This window comes from Mesoplodon densirostris, chromosome 16 (genome assembly GCF_025265405.1).
Source record: "Mesoplodon densirostris isolate mMesDen1 chromosome 16, mMesDen1 primary haplotype, whole genome shotgun sequence".
NCBI lineage: Eukaryota > Metazoa > Chordata > Mammalia > Artiodactyla > Ziphiidae > Mesoplodon > Mesoplodon densirostris.
In genome coordinates this window covers 75,475,339-75,491,249 of record NC_082676.1, presented here as the reverse complement: position 1 = coordinate 75,491,249, position 15,911 = coordinate 75,475,339, and the positions used below count along the sequence as shown (strand labels likewise).

General features: G+C 37.9%; 1 protein-coding gene across 4 annotated transcripts in view; it reads right to left on the bottom strand.

Annotated features, from left to right (window-relative positions):
* The window catches only part of PLCB1 (phospholipase C beta 1), a 687,466-nt gene that overhangs the window by 62,303 nt on the left and 609,252 nt on the right, over positions 1-15,911 (bottom strand). For all 4 annotated transcript variants that reach the window (XM_060120282.1, XM_060120283.1, XM_060120284.1 and 1 more), the window contains 4 exons: positions 10,065-10,141; positions 9,870-9,959; positions 9,344-9,401; positions 8,661-8,747 (listed from right to left, as the gene is read on the bottom strand). In XM_060120282.1, the coding sequence (XP_059976265.1) occupies positions 8,661-8,747; positions 9,344-9,401; positions 9,870-9,959; positions 10,065-10,141 (312 nt within the window). The remainder of the gene's footprint in view (positions 1-8,660; positions 8,748-9,343; positions 9,402-9,869; positions 9,960-10,064; positions 10,142-15,911) is intronic.

The following is a 15,911-nucleotide window of genomic DNA, read 5'->3' as shown; positions in this document are numbered from 1 at the left end:
TTCCATTGAAAACAAAGACCCCTGTAAAAAATTTAAGAATTAAAACAGCTCATTTTGTATTTCCCAAAACCTAGTGAAATCCTTTTCAACTAAAGCTAGAAGTTAACATAGTTCCTGTTTTCTGTATGTCACAAAAAACATTTACATTCTGCTGGCTACTATCTTAGACATGATTTTCCATATACTTGCATGATTAACTAGGTCAAAATCTATTTTGATGCCCAAATGGTTAAACATTCTAAGATTCCCCCCAAGTGTATCAAGTTGTGTGTTTGTGTGTGTGTGTGTGTGTGTGTGTGTGTGTGAAATGGCCATAGAGAATATGTAGTGGAAAATCTATCTAAACTAACAGAAATGTGATGAACTGTTTACTATTCTATCATAAATATTAGCAAAAGATAAAACCAACTCTATGGATAAAACTCTTTGAAATATTAAAATATTATTTGTCTTGGTTTCAGCTACAAATTCAAATTCCTTGTCAAATTCAAAGATTATCCTCAGCAAATGATTATAATAAATGAAAAAGCTTGTGTCAATTGATTTTTGTTGACAGAAAATGTATAATCAGGATTCTAAGTTGTAGATTTGTTACATTAATTTGGCTTTAGGCATAATACTGGAAAATAGAGAAAGTGACTCTTGCTCTGAGAAATTGCTTTCCTATTTTGAACGGAAACTTTCTTCAGTATATGCCCTTTTGCATTAGACTTTTCTCTAGACTCCACATACTGCTTCATCAAATATTTCAAAGCACTAATACATTTCCTCCTTGGATATTCTACAGGTAAATATTTCTCTTGGTTTGAGTTTGGCCATTCTTCCCCTTAAAATGTCTAAGGTCATAGAAAAATCTGATAGTGGTTTCCTGAGATCAATTAAATTTTTACATTTAATAATGTATTTGACTATTTTTGTTATGCTGGTTATACCAAAGCAAGGGTTTAAAAACAAACTAGAGATACATTTGTAACAAAACATCTAATGTGTGTTGGTAAAATTCATATAAGTTGTGCACAATGACAGCACACGGAGTATAAACAGAAGTAAATCCCAAAGGTTCTGTGGTCTATCCATGGTTGTGGACTTCCAGTTTATGATAGGAAGGCAGATGAAAGTCACTGAGATTGAAGTGCATCTCATCCTATCCCTGATGCTAAACTCAGTGCTTGTTGGGAAGACTCAACCCCATCAACACAAACACTGGCTACTCTAGCAGGTTGTGGGTATTGTCTTTGGATGCCCTCCCCTCCATCCAATACACCCATCACCATACTCGTGTATTTTCTCATCTTTAGGAAAGGAAAATAAAGACAAAAGAAGGGGAAAGAAAGTTAATGGGATGGAGAAAAGGGGGAGGAATCAATGGCATCCATGGGAATCTCAGTTCCCATTCTATTTAAATCTCAAACTCAGTTGTTTTGCAGGGGCCAACAGATAACAGAAATCCATGAAGCAGCCTGGGGAATGTCCTGCAGGCCTAAGGAGCAGCCTCTTCTCTGCTCTAGAGATTTGTTTCCATGTTGGATCCCTATAATCATATAATCTAATTTTTAAAAAGAAAAAAATTAATAAGAAAATTTCTGATTTAAGAATAATAGTGTGATGATTTTGTAATGTGCCACCTTGGCTAGGCTGGACATATGCCAGGGTTTCCTTCCTGTATGTTCCCAGTTAGAGTGGGTTACAAGGAAGACTCTCCCAAGAGTTGGAGGGCTGATGAGAGAGGCAGCAGCTACTTTGTAACACACATGCACTGTTGCTGATCTGTTGACTTGTCTTGTTGGGGTGAAGCAGCAACTGGGCCTGTAATCACTTTTCCTTCTCCTTGGGTCTTCCTTTAGTTTCCCTGACTCCTGGGTCAGGTGCATTTGTGTGTGTGTGTGTGTGTGTGTGTATTTAGCTCTGTGACAGAATTTCAGCTTCTGCAGGTTATCCTAGTTGCCAAGCCCACGCATGGTCTTCTCTTCCAGACTGCCTGCCTGCCTGCCTGCCAGGGTCCAGCATTAGATAGAGAGATGGCCTTGTGGAGATTGCATAGCCTGCCCCCACAATTACATGAGCCAATTCCCTGTAACACACACACACATAATCTGTTACTGGCTCTGCTTCTCTAGTTGAACCCTGACTGATACAGATATTCAAATGATGTCCAAACTGACACTATGTGGGAATTTTATATTTCTGTTAATGGCTGGTTTGGTTATTTGGGCCATCTTTCTCACTGAAAACAACTAGAAAAGATGAACTTGATATTAAAAACTATATTCTTTAAAGAAACTAAGAATCACAAAAATTTAAAGAGTGATCAGGCCCAAACTCCAAGGAACATCAAACCTAGACAGGTAACAGGCAGGGAAGCTGCTTTTGTCCTGACAGGCTTTTGCTAATGCTGGATATTTTGAATTCATCTTTTGACAGCCTTCTAGGATGAGGACAAAATTCAAAGCCTGTGGCTGGCCAGGAATGAGGAATCTCACAGGAAAATTTCCTTACTATAAGCCAGACACACAAATTGTAGATTTGAAAATAAACCAAATAGAACTTCTAGAATTACATAAAATTCAAAAGCTATACATAATTAACTCAGTGGATGAGTGAAGTAGCAGTATAAACAAAGAATTAGGGAATTAAAATAAAGGTCAGAAAGAAAATTGTCCACAGGGTACCATAGAGAGGCAAAAAGATGGAGTATACTAGAATGAGTTAAAAGAGGAGATGGAATAAGCAGGTCCATTTTATTTTATATGTAAATAATGTGATGGAAAGAAATTTTTAGAAAGTGTGATAGAAGCCAATTTGCTGACACGATAGCTGAGTTTTTACAGAACTGATGAAAGCTATCCATCCAGCCACCTCAAATGCATATTTAGATACATTATAGAAATTTTCATAAAACATAAGAAAAAATTCTAAATGCAAGCAAAGGAGTAAAAATACAAGTTATCACCAAAAGAATTACACTAAGAGTCAGAATTAGCTTCTCAATAACAAGAGAGACCAGAGGACAGTAGAATCTCATCTTCAATGTGCTAAAAGAAAATAGCTGCCAACCTAAAATTTTATACCCAGTGAAAAGATCATTCCAGAATAAAGGTGAATTAAAGACATTTTCAGAAAGAAATCAAAACAAACAAACCAAAAAACCCAAGGAGTTTATCACCAGTAGACTATATAAAAGGAACTTCCAAAGGATGTAGAAGATAATGATCCCAAATGGATGATCTGAGACACAAGAAAGAATATCTAGCTAAGAAGCTTGTGAATGAACACTGCCTGTATAATATAGAATAATAATGTCTTATGGGTTTAGAAATCTATAGAATTAAAGTAAATTTCAAAAATAAATCAAGAGGAGAAAAACGGAGTTAAAAACCTATTTTAATATTTGAGTATTGCCTGAAGGAAATCAAGCATGTGTAAGTTTTACTTTCAAGAAAATAGTGAATGACTATATATTTTTTTAAAGGCAATTCTTCACGCTGAAACAAAGGAAAAGGAAATTTCTTACACACACACACACACACACACACACACAAACAAAAAAGCAAACCAATGGGTAGGTCAGCCAAGACTTGACAAAGAGTAAAACATAAAAGGTAAGCAACCAGTTAGCACTCTTTGGTCTGGCTTTTAAGAGAGGGTCCAATGGTTGTTGGCAGGGAGAATGCACATTTCCCCATCAAGCAGCAGAGGATTAGAGGAGGCTCAAATGAATCATGGAAAAGAGAAGCATCTACTTTAAATCCCCAAAGTAGTCTCTTTCTCCCTGAGCACTGGGAAGGCAGGACTGAAATAGCTGCATTTAGGGTTCTGTCTCAGGACCCAGCGGTGGGTCTGACAAGACTAACTTCATGCAGAAGGATGAGTCACTCATCCTGTTACAAAGATGTCGGCAGGGAAAGGAGGAAGATCAGTCTATATTCCCCTGGTGGAGGAAAAAATAAAGCCAGTAGCTACATGATGAAACGTTTTTTGGGTAGAAATTAAAATGCCCTAAAGTTTCTTGGAATTCTCTCTTGCTGATGAGCTACATTAAAACAGAAAATGTCTGTGCTAAGAAGCATTAAAGACAAATTAAATGTCAGAGAAAAAGTAAATTACAGATTTATCGACTATTTTATGAGGTTATGGAGATGGTTCGTTAAAAAGTCCCCTCAAAAGATGATTCTTCTTGTAATGAGAGCCCGTAGCTGCAAAGTGATCAATAGACATTGGAATAATCACAGCAGATTCAGAGAAACTCCTGATTAACGATGTTTCAACATGTTAAAATAAATCTCTTTGAAGTGTTCAGGAAAAAGGCAGAACATCCTTTTTATAATGAATCGATTCGGAGTTGAACACAACCACAAAACGTGTGTTTCTTTGCAGTGGCAGTTGGGTCCTTCAGTTTTTTCTAACATCATCTGTACGTATAAACCCTTTCCTATTGGCTTTGGCAAACCCAGGTATGGAAATCCCAAGGACACCAATTATGTCACTGAGTTGAAAGACTGGTTAGAGTTTATTGAGTTCATCTTAAGATCTCTGAAGCTATGGATTTCATAGCTTTGAACAAAGCTGAAAACAGCATACACTCAGGGAGTGAATCAAATATCTCACTGCTAAGAAACATGCAACTGAACATTTCTCCGGGATTTAGAACTCTACTGAAAAGGAGCTGAGTATTCCCTTTTAAGGACTTTATAAATTTCAGTGGGACTTATGTACAGGAATTCATGACATAATTTTATGTCAAATTGAGAGCCAAAATGTTTATCTATTGTATAAGTTGCCTCTAAGTATCACCTACTTCCAATTTCTTCAACTCCTTTAAAAATTACATACAAAAGGAAAAGACTCACTGAATCTCTTTTTGAATGGGAAAACTGGACTCTACACATAAACTTGCACATTGTGGGGCTGGTCTAATTTGGTCCCCTACCAAATACAGACCAGCAGGATGGAAGTTCTTCATCCATGCGTGTAAATGAAATGGACTTTTAACCTGGTTTTGATTGAGGCACATTGTTCTGTTCTGTAGTATGATGGTAAAAACGTTTGGAACTTGAGTTAATCCTTCCAGATCATAAGTATGGTTGAGTAAAAAGCTACTCTTTCAATTAATCTACATCCGTTAACTTGCTCTAAATCTAGCCAGAACTCCTTGCCACTGAAGAACTATTGTGTTTCACCAATTGGATTTTCACATTTCTTTGGTTAAAAATTGTTTTTATACTTGTTTGTTCACTTTTAAACAAACAAGTTGTGTGGTTACCAAATGCTTGGAAAATCACACAGATTGTGATTGGGGTTCAGGACAACTGCAAATAGTGACCCTAGGAGAAAACAGGAATGGAAAAAGCGCACCCTCTTGTTTAACAGGAGGTTAGGAACATAAAACACATGATCACATTAATTAGAATAAGTGGATAAAGAGGAAGTAAACGTTATAATTGATAGTAAGGTGAAAGACACTGATGAATGGGAAGAGACAGGATGCCATATAGTGTATGTTTTTGCCATAAGTGAAAAATTAGCCTTTCTTGGTTTCTAGTTAAAAACTGTGTATCCCACCTACAAAACACTTGAAGGAGGAACTTTATTCCCCTCAGCAACTTCTGGCAAAGTTTGGCATGCTTTCCTCTTCATAAGAAGATTGCAACTAACTTTAATATTACCTACTACAGTGTCAACTCAATTTCCTTGTCCAACATTGAGTGATGGAACAGTTCATAAATTTCTAGATGTCGTAAAATCACCCCATCTTCTCATCCTTCTGACTGAGTGGAACTCACTCAGTTAACCTCTTTTATAGATACTGCTGGTCATTCATTTCCTTGAGTTGGTCTTCTTTCTATTTTGTTTCTACTTTTGTTAATTTCACTCATATCTATGTCAGGCTTCAAAGGCTACTCCAATACTGATGTGAAGAGGGATTATTTCGAAGCAGTGCTGTTCTATTTCTGGTCCACATCCAGTAATTATAGGAGCACAGATAACTGCTCTGCTGGCCTGGCCTTTCATTTGCTCAGTTTGCCATCCCATGTTTTAGTTTTTCTCCACATGACCTACACTTGATCTTATTGTTTTATTTCACTGTTTATTATTGCTCTTTCTGGTCACGGTCATTTCCCTTTATTAGCCACTGTGTCTTACAATATTAACAGTCATGGTTTCTTATTATATTATTAAAGTCATGGTTCCAAAGCACAAAATGTTTAGGCCGTGAAGAAAACCTCTCAATAAATGCTTTAGTTTGACGTGGAACCAACAATCTTCAAGGGCAACCTTCAAATCCAGACACAATAAGATGGTCATTAAAAGCGGCCTCATGGGTGAAGAGCAAAGAGAAATCATTGTGGTACCTATTTACACTCAAAAATAAAGGCAACAGAATGACTAAAAATTCATAGAAACACTTCAGATCTCTTTATCAGGGGCCAAAAAAGAAATGGAAAATTGCTATACATATGGTAGGGTGCACACTGTTAATTACCTACCCAACTGTTATCTCTCCTCTAGTTTTTTGATAAGAAAACATCAGTTTTGTTCAGGTACCTGGTGATCTTGGAATTGAGGAGAAGGTGAAATCCCTCTACCCTTTTGAGTAAGTCTTAATTACTCTAAGCCAATCATGAAAATTACATTCTTATGCTCATAATTGGTTTAGAAATGGACATGGACACAATTCTAGCCAGTGAGGGGAGGTCTATTGAGGAGATTTAGCAAAGTTTTCCTCAAACCTATAATCAGTTACAAGATGAAGACTCTCCTTTTTCTGGCTTTGAATAGTTTTCTGTAAAGTTATGATGCATGGAGCTAAGGCAGCTGTCTTGTGACTGCGGGTTTACGGCCTGGGGATGAAAGGCAATAAACTGAGATAACACTGTGGAAATTCTGAAAAATACCCTGATTCTTGATGAGGTTATTGAACCACTAAATTAACTATTCTTCAAGTTTCAATACCTCTGAACTTCCAGTAATGTGACTTACTAAATGATATTATTGCTTAAGCCAGTGTTAATTGGGTTTTCTGTAAAGCTGCTGCTGAATACACCCTGACTGATAAATTTTCCAACAGTTATTAGTTCTTCTAATGTTTGGTTATATCCAATGAAGAAATTTACTACTAAATTTGATTTTAATCATGGTGAGTTAGAGCAGTAACATAAAATCTTTGTAGGGTTATTTATACTGATATTTATGTAATTTAAACACATTTGTGATTACATTTTATTTATGAGTAAAGTAGCTGACATTTCTGGACAAAAATGAAAACAAAACAAAACTGTGTGGGAATAACAATATTTTCCAAAAGAGATGTTTTAGAAATATAAAAATTGGCTAATGAAATATCAACCATAAGCTAAGTATACCATACCAGTGTACAAAGTAAAGACAAATTGAAATTCAGACAACATGGATTGAAAATGTATGTATTTGAATATATCACTCATTATTCTTAAGGTGTTTCTGAAATTTCAGTCAAACCTGTATCTTTGGCTCCAAACCTTTGAGCATTTAAAAAGAAATCAATCCTAAATGGAAAATACTGCAGTCTAAAATTATGTTAAAATGTATTCTACCTTACTAGTGCATAATCAACTTGAGAGGGTGGCTAAGAATATTTAAATTGTATTTATAAAAAAAACATAAAAAATGTATTTTTATATAAAAATTAAAAACATAATTTTTTATTTATATAAAAAACAAAAATGAGCAGCATATCTCAATAATTATTAATTCTTAGATTTTCACTACTGTTTGAGAATCTATATCCCCAAGCCTAAAAACTTTGTGTTAAAAATATTAAATAAACGTTCTGCCCAATAAGTAAGAGCAGAAACAACCACAAAAATATATTTTAAATTAGCCACAAGCAATCTATAAGAAGTATATTGAACAGACTATACAATGAAACAAAACTAACATTTGATCTTTGCAGAAATGTAATAGCAGTGACTTTTAGAGTAGATATTTTAAACTGCAGATGGAAGAACAGGAAAATGCAAAATCACGTTTTTCACAACAGAAAAATATTCAATGATGAATCAAAATGGATAGAATGATCTAAAACTGAGATTATGCTAACCTGAAAGTATTTGATTTACAGATATTCAGTTGGTTTAAAGTTAGTATTCATAGAATGATTGATTTTGACCAAATAAGCATAAGGTAATTTTAAAGTGGAGCCCCAATAAACTATTATGATGGGGGAAAAAGCATTTGTTTTTTTCTGGTTTATGAGAATATTTTGTTAGTTTAAAAACCAGGGTGACTTTGGTACAAGACATCCTCTGCTGGACAGAGTCTGCCACTACAATATTACATCATCTATTTAGAGCTGAAGAAACTTGTCTAATTTCTCTCTTTCCTGGTGGGGAGGTGGTAGTGGTGGTGGCGGGGGGAGGTGTGCTTTAAAAATATCTATGCCTGAGCTACATCCCAGACCAAATGAAACCAAATCTCAGGATCTGGGTTTCGTGCATTTGCAATTTTTAAAGATGACCGGTGATTGCTATCAAGGTTTTTACCATCATTGAGAAAGTTACATGAGTTTCACATGCAAGAACTTGTCTGAGACTGTGTGAGACATACCTGAACGAGGGAGTTTTTATTCTAATTAAATGGAAAGAAAATGAAATCACTGTGTATTATTATTCCATTCAGTTTACCTTGGGCTTTTCATCCAGGATCTGCTGACGTATCTCTTTGTGTTTCTCTACAAGTTTTTCTTGCCGTTTACTTTGTGCCTCTTCTAACTATAAGAAAGTTACAAAGAAAATCATTTTCATCTAAATATTCAAGTGAATGTTTTCAGAAAAAATTAAAACTTTTTCAGATCTGTGGCATATGTTTATTTCATATCCTGGTCAAGAACTGACCTTATAAGGGTAGGAGACTGCAAGTATTGAAGCTGGGTGATGGGTACACAGAAGGTGGGAGTGAGGTGACCGATGGATTATACCATTCTCATATTTTTGTTAAGGTTTGAAAATGTCCATAATACCAATTTAAAAATTAATGAAAAACCTTTGGAGGTTGCCACCTCTCTACCATTTGTGACAACTAAACGTTCTTTTGCGGAAGGTCCCCTTGACATCATGTTTCTGGGTTCCTGACTCTAGAAATGATTCTTAACGTCTATCTTCAGATTAACCTTTCTACATAGAGGTTTGCAATTAAACTTGCAGAAACACTGATTACAGACTGGCTGCTCTGGGAAGTAGCTCTGCTGGGTGCTGGTGATAAAGAGTTACAATGAAGCACGGCTTTTCTCTCCATAGGCTCACATGGTATTTATCAAACATTCATACATGGTTTGCAAAAGAGAGAGAGATTCATCGGCATGACATACCCTCTTGATGTACTGCACCACCTCCTGGATGTATGACCGGATCATCTCTGTCTTTTCCCTGAAAGCAAATGACAAAGAGATCATTATATGAACTCATCCATCATCAACAAACATGGGAACCTCAGGCTTCCAGATGAAAGTTTACAGAACTCTCAACATCCTTCTTACTGCTGCAAGGAAGGTACCAATCTGCCAGCTTTGAACAAAGGTCAGGTTCCACCCAAGGCACAAGCTCTGTTTTCACTAAATGCCAGGAGGGTTGTCTGACAATATCAGAAGTGAAGATTTAGCCTTTTCCTTAGGGTGGGTCTTTACTCAGCCTTTACCTACAGGCCCTGTGGCCACCTCAAACCTTTATTGAACTGCTCTTTGAGTTTACTATGAAAAACCTTATAAAAGGGATCTTCAAAAAGGTTAATTAGAGGGTAAATTTCACAGATGGGTCTTTGTATGGTTGGAAGCTGTTATTCTTCTGTAGAATAATTTCCAGGTAAAAGGTGGGAGAAAGGGGGTTCTTTCTACTTACTCTTCCATCTGGCTTTTGTCTTTGGATTTAGCTTCTGTTATCTTCTCCTGTCTCTTTTTATCCATTTTCTTCTTTAATTCCTTCTTCTCTCTGAAGGCAAAATGGAAGTAAAATGGAAAAATGGTCAAGCAAATAGCAATTGGTGTTTAATACCTTTACATATACAAATCCGTTGTAAAGAGAATGAAGGCTTACTTCTCACAAATTTCTTTAAGCTTCTTTAACTGATTATTCTGACATTCTTCAGCAACATCTGTCAATTTTTGAATAAGCTGAGGAAAGAAAATGCAAGTTGGCTATTTTACATTATCACAACCAAAGCACCTTTTCCCTTCCTCCCCCTCCACATCAAACAACAGTATCTGAGGTTAGAAAATATAATGTTTAACAGTGGTTAAGGGACTTCCCTCGTGGCGCAGCAGTTAGGAATCTGCCTGACAGTGCAGGGGACACGGGTTCAAGCCCTAGTCTGGAAGATCCCACATGCGCAGAGCAACTAAGCCCGTGTGCCACAGCTACTGAGCCTGTACTCTGGAGCCCATGAGCCACAACTACTGAAGCCCACACACCTAGACCCCATGCTCCACAACAAGAGAAGCCACCACAATAAGAAGCCCACACACCGCAACGAAGAGTAGCCCCCACTAGCTGTAACTAGAGAAAGCCCGCATGCAGCAATGAAGACCCAATGCAGCCAAAAATAAATAAATAAATAAATAAATTTTAACAAAAACCAATAGTTAAAATCATCAGACATCTTACATAAGTAATAAGGACATAATTTTCAACCATTACATTATCTAGGTTTTAATATGAAATTCTTCTTTTTATCTGTTTCTAATTAAACAGGATTTCTTAAATTATTGGGTTAGTTACTGCAGCTTGTCTTTGTCAAGTGCAAAGACAACGAACAGTGTGGACCCAGGTACCAATCCACACTCTATGACTCACTACAACTATGACTTTGGTCATGGAGCCTATATTTTCTGAACCTACATTTTCTTGGTTATAAATGAGATAACCAATGCCTTTATATTTTGGAGGTACTATGAAGCTTAAAATAAAACTGAGTGTGATACAAATGTAAGATGTAATCAACTGTAAATTATAATTCTTGGTTTCCAGCTTTCATTCCTTGCTTAATTGCTTCAAGAATGACATGAGTTACCCATCTTAGAAACTGATGTTTGTGTCCTGTGTGGGTAACTTCCAGTCACTTCTCTTTCTTTATTCTACATGAAGAACTTATGGAACCTTCTGCCATTGCTCAGGCAGAAATAGCAACTGGACCCAACCCTTCTTACTGGAGCATCAAATAGATGGTGTGGGCTTCCTATGAAAGGTCCATTCTGTTCCCCAGAGATGGAGATTCTCACATACAGCAGACTGAGTTAACCAGTTATATATATATATATATATATATATATATATATATATATATATATATATTAGCTATGACAGTACCAAGGCGATATAATCATAACACTAGCAAACTTTCATTGGTAATTTACACATGCCAGGCATAGTTTGAAGAGTTTTAAATGTATTAACTTATTCAATCCTAAGAATTGTCCTGTGAGGTAAGAGCTATTGTCCTCATTTTACATATGAAGATACTGACGCGCGGGACTCAAGTTCTGGGCTCATGTACTTGGTGGTACTTGGCAGAGCTGGGTACAAACCCAAATAAATCAGCCTCCGCAGCCTGTGGCCTTCACCACTCCCCCAAGCTGCCTTTTGTTGTGATTTTAGAAATTGTTTTAAAAACCTCTTCTTATCTAAGAGAATAAAAGAAATCGAGGGAGAAATTCTCTCACAGAATTACCATAAAGAATCCACATTAATTGACATTAACATGAAATTTGATGCACTCATCTGTGAAGTGGATTAGATCTGAACAAATATTAACTGGAGCTTGGGCCAGCAGAAAGCCTATTTGAAATCACTGAAAATCATTCAAAAGAGGTTACCTAATCATGACTGTCACAATTAAAGAAATCATGAAATACTGTAGTTTAGTAATGTCATTTATCAAACCGTCTAGATTTAAAATCCTGCTGTACAAAGACTCTGACCATTTCCTTGTGGATTCCCGCAGCACTTCTATTCTAGCTGAGGGGTACACACAGGGCCTTCACCTCCCCAGAGGACCTTTCTCCTCCCCCGTTCAGCCTAAGGAGTTAGAGGGTTATCAGGGGAGCCCCAACCTTGGTGGCAACATCAGAATCCCTTGTGAGCAACTTCTTAAAAATACACATCCCAGGACCTGTTCCTAGGCCTATGGACTCCACATGTCTAGGGGCAGGGCCTGGGAATCAGTGTTTTCAAAATCTCCTCAGATGATGTGGATTCTTTGCCAGATTTAGGGAGTCTCAGTGAGCTCGCCCTCCTTCTGTAGTCACTGCTAAGTCTCCCAGCAACACTTCTGAATTCAGTGACATTCATGCTTCTGTTTCCGTGTTCTCATCTCCATCATTCACCCTAGTCCAGAATCGTTTCTTGATTATGGCAGCACCTGTTCACATTTACAGCTTTCCTCCCCACTCCTGCCCTCTTCCTCAACAACAGCAACATCCAGGCAATGAAACCACTGAGCTTGAGATCTCCCAGCTCTTCTACCCACTTGATTCTGAGTTTTATTTCCATTTGTTTTTAGCCCCCACACAACTGCCAGCACCAACTTCCCTCAAGGTTCTGCAAAAGTTTCCTGTCTGCTGCATCCCCTGGCCTTCCTTTTTGCCCCTCCCTTGCACCAGCTGCACTTGTTTTTTATTCTTCTCAGAACTAATTCCCACCTCCTTTGCTCCCAGAACACACACCTTTATCTAAACTATTCAAGTTAGTCACAATTCAACAAATATTTGTCAAATGCCTACTAAAGACCTGGCATTATTCTAGAAACACTGAGCTGATGAGTTGGCTTTCTAGATCTTACTACTCAAAATATGGTCCAGGAGCCAGCAGCATTGGCATTACCAGGGAACACAGCAGAAATGCAAATTCTCAGGCCCTAACACAATGGACTAAACAAAAATCTGTGTTTTAACAAGATCCTCAGGAAATTCATGTGCACATTATTGGGGAAGATGGAGACAGTTTAGAAGAAGCCCTCTGTTATGCACTGAATGTTTGTGTTCCCCCAAAATAAATATATTGAAATCCTGACCCCCAGTGTAATGGTATTAGGAGGTGGGACCTTTGGGTGATTAGGTCATGAGGGTGGAGTCCTCATGAATGTGATTAGTGTCCATAATTGTAAAAGAAACCACAAGAGCTCTCTCACCCCTTCCAACATGTGAGGACACAGTTAGAAGAAAGCTATCTGTAAACTGGGAAGTGGACTCTCACCAGAGGCCAAATCTACTCGTGCCTTAATTTTGGACTTCTCAGCCTTCAGAACTGACAGAAATAAATATTCATTGTTTAAGTCACCCAGTCTCTAAGGCACCCTCTCAAATTCCCTCTTTTCTGTCTCAAAAGAGCTGCAGAACTTTGTCTGCATTGTCTTCATTACCCCAGACTCAGCTTCCTCACCTCTGAGTCAGGGATAATGTTTCTTTCCTGGGGTGGCTGTGAAAGCTGGAAGAGAAGACACATGTGCAATTCTTAATAAACCAGGTCATAGGTTCTTAGCTTGGTTTCCTTACCCTTCCTTCCCAGAGGAAGGTTTTCCTTTTCTTTTTGTCCCATCTTCTTCTCCCTGTGGGAGGACAACCATTTCACTTTCTTCTCTCAAACTTTCTTCTGCACTGGATACATTCATTCCCTGTGCCTAAAAGCACATCTCTATTTTCTTATCCTCCCAGAACCCTGAACTTTTGTTCCACCTTTGACCTTCCTTTCCTTTCCATCCCTAAAATGGAAGACCAACAGCTGCTTCCACAGCTGTAATGCCCCACTGCCACACCATCTTTTCCATTCTAACTACCGGCATTTACCTGATTTTGCTTTAAGATTACAAAAACTTTTTTGTTACTAAACTCATTGGCCATGTCTCAGGACTGAACTTTTATTATTCTAGAGATTCATAAATTTTCTTATCTCATTGTATCCTTAGGATCTCAGTAATTTTTTCATGGCACCCCCTAGGCCAAAAGAAATAAAGGAACAGTTCTATTTATTTATTAAATGGTTAGGTCCAAATAACTTAATAGTAGTACTTTGCACAGAATCCAACAGATATTGCTCTGTTTCCTTCAAAAATATAAAATATCCTACAATGCCCCTGTGAGTTCAACGTGGTGCCTCAGAGTGACGTGGCACATGGTTTGGGAATCGTGACTTTATCATTTTGATAGGATTCCAGCTGCCAACCACTCTCATAAGAAGCTCTCTTTCCTTCATTTACAGTATCTCCAGCAACTCCCACAGTCACTCTTCTCTGATTCTTTTAAGTGCTTCAATTCATTTCTACATCAACTGCCTTTGACAATCTCTAGCTGAGGATGGCTCACCAGCATCTCAACATCTTTCACAGAAGGCAAGTCATCATATTTTCCCATTAAGTATCATCACTCAGGTTAAAAGTGTGCATTACATTTGACTGCCCTCTTGGGTGCTTTCCCCATCTGTTGAGTCCTGGAGAATTGTTCATTTCTCCTGTCACCATGTTATCTCTTGGCTTTGTGTTAACAGCACTCTGGTGTAGATCCTCATTAACTCCTGTCTGGACTTTGCAAGTATTCTCTCCCTGCCCTCAATCTCTCCATAGTCCTTCTGCTCCATATCACAAATAGCATTTTTTGTATGTCCCCAGCCTTAACTGGCTCTCTATCCTCAAATATGTTACACTCCAGCTCTAAATTTCCTTTCCTGATTAGCATTCAGCATACTCAATAAACTAGGCAGTATTTTACTCTCAGACTGTCTGGGCAGATACCTGCTTCTATACTTTTTCTCATGTTATTTTTCCACCTGGATGATATTCCCATTTGAATGAGAGACAGCACAGATGTAGGGCATTCCCATGGTTGCAGAAATTCCACTGGACTGTGCTGCTCAACTCCTGATAAGGGAGTAGGCACCAGCCAGTGTTTCCCCTTGTCTATGTCCCTTTCCTTTTTAAACCAGTCACTGGTGATTGCCCTTTGATTGCCCAGATAACTCTAGTCCTTAGTCCTTCACTGGCTTTTTTGATATCACTTATACATATTTGCCTTTGTGTGTATGTACATTATTATTTCTCTCGAAAAGAATGCCACTGATGCATCCTTTCTTAATATGGTTTTTTGGACACCAGGCTCTACATAAAATATGCACTCAAAAATTATTGTGGGGCTTCCCTGGTGGCACAGTGGTTGAGAGCCCGCCTGTCGATGCAGGGGACACGGGCTCGTGCCCCGGTCCGGGAAGATCCCACATGCCGCGGAGCGGCTGGGCCCGTAAGCCATGGCCGCTGAGCCTGTGCTTCCAGAGCCTGTGCTCCACAACAGGAGAGGCCACAGCAGTGAGAGGCCCGTGTACTGAAAAAGAAAAAAATATATATATTGTGAATCAAATCTGTTAAGTTTAAGAACCACATTGACCCGGACCTTGGTGATGGCTATGGTGCATCATGTCCAAGCCATGGGCTGTCTTACTGAAAATACTTCTTAAACTACATAATTTTGATATTTAACAAGCTAAGTTTCATTCCTTTTAAGAACAAATGCCTTATTGTGAAATCCAGGCATTTTTTTGTGTGTGTGGCTTTTGCACGAAACTAATGAAAATAGTGTCTCCATAGAATCCCAAAGAATATGTTTAAAAAAGGACAATATCTCTGTGTTTAATACTGCAAATGTTCTTCCACTCTGCTCAGCTCCCCTTGGTCTCCCCAACTCTCACATACAACAGACCCCTCCCTGAACATTCTGCCCTTTTCAGCTATTTTCAAAAGATCACTCTTACTATAATTCTGCTCTTACAGCATTTACTGTTTTCATTTAAACTTCCTCTACTTAAAGTCCAGGAGACAGTGATTAATATTATGACTTTGTTAATAATATGACACTATTGTCAGACTCACATTAAACTGGCAATGAGATTACGTCTAGGCATTAA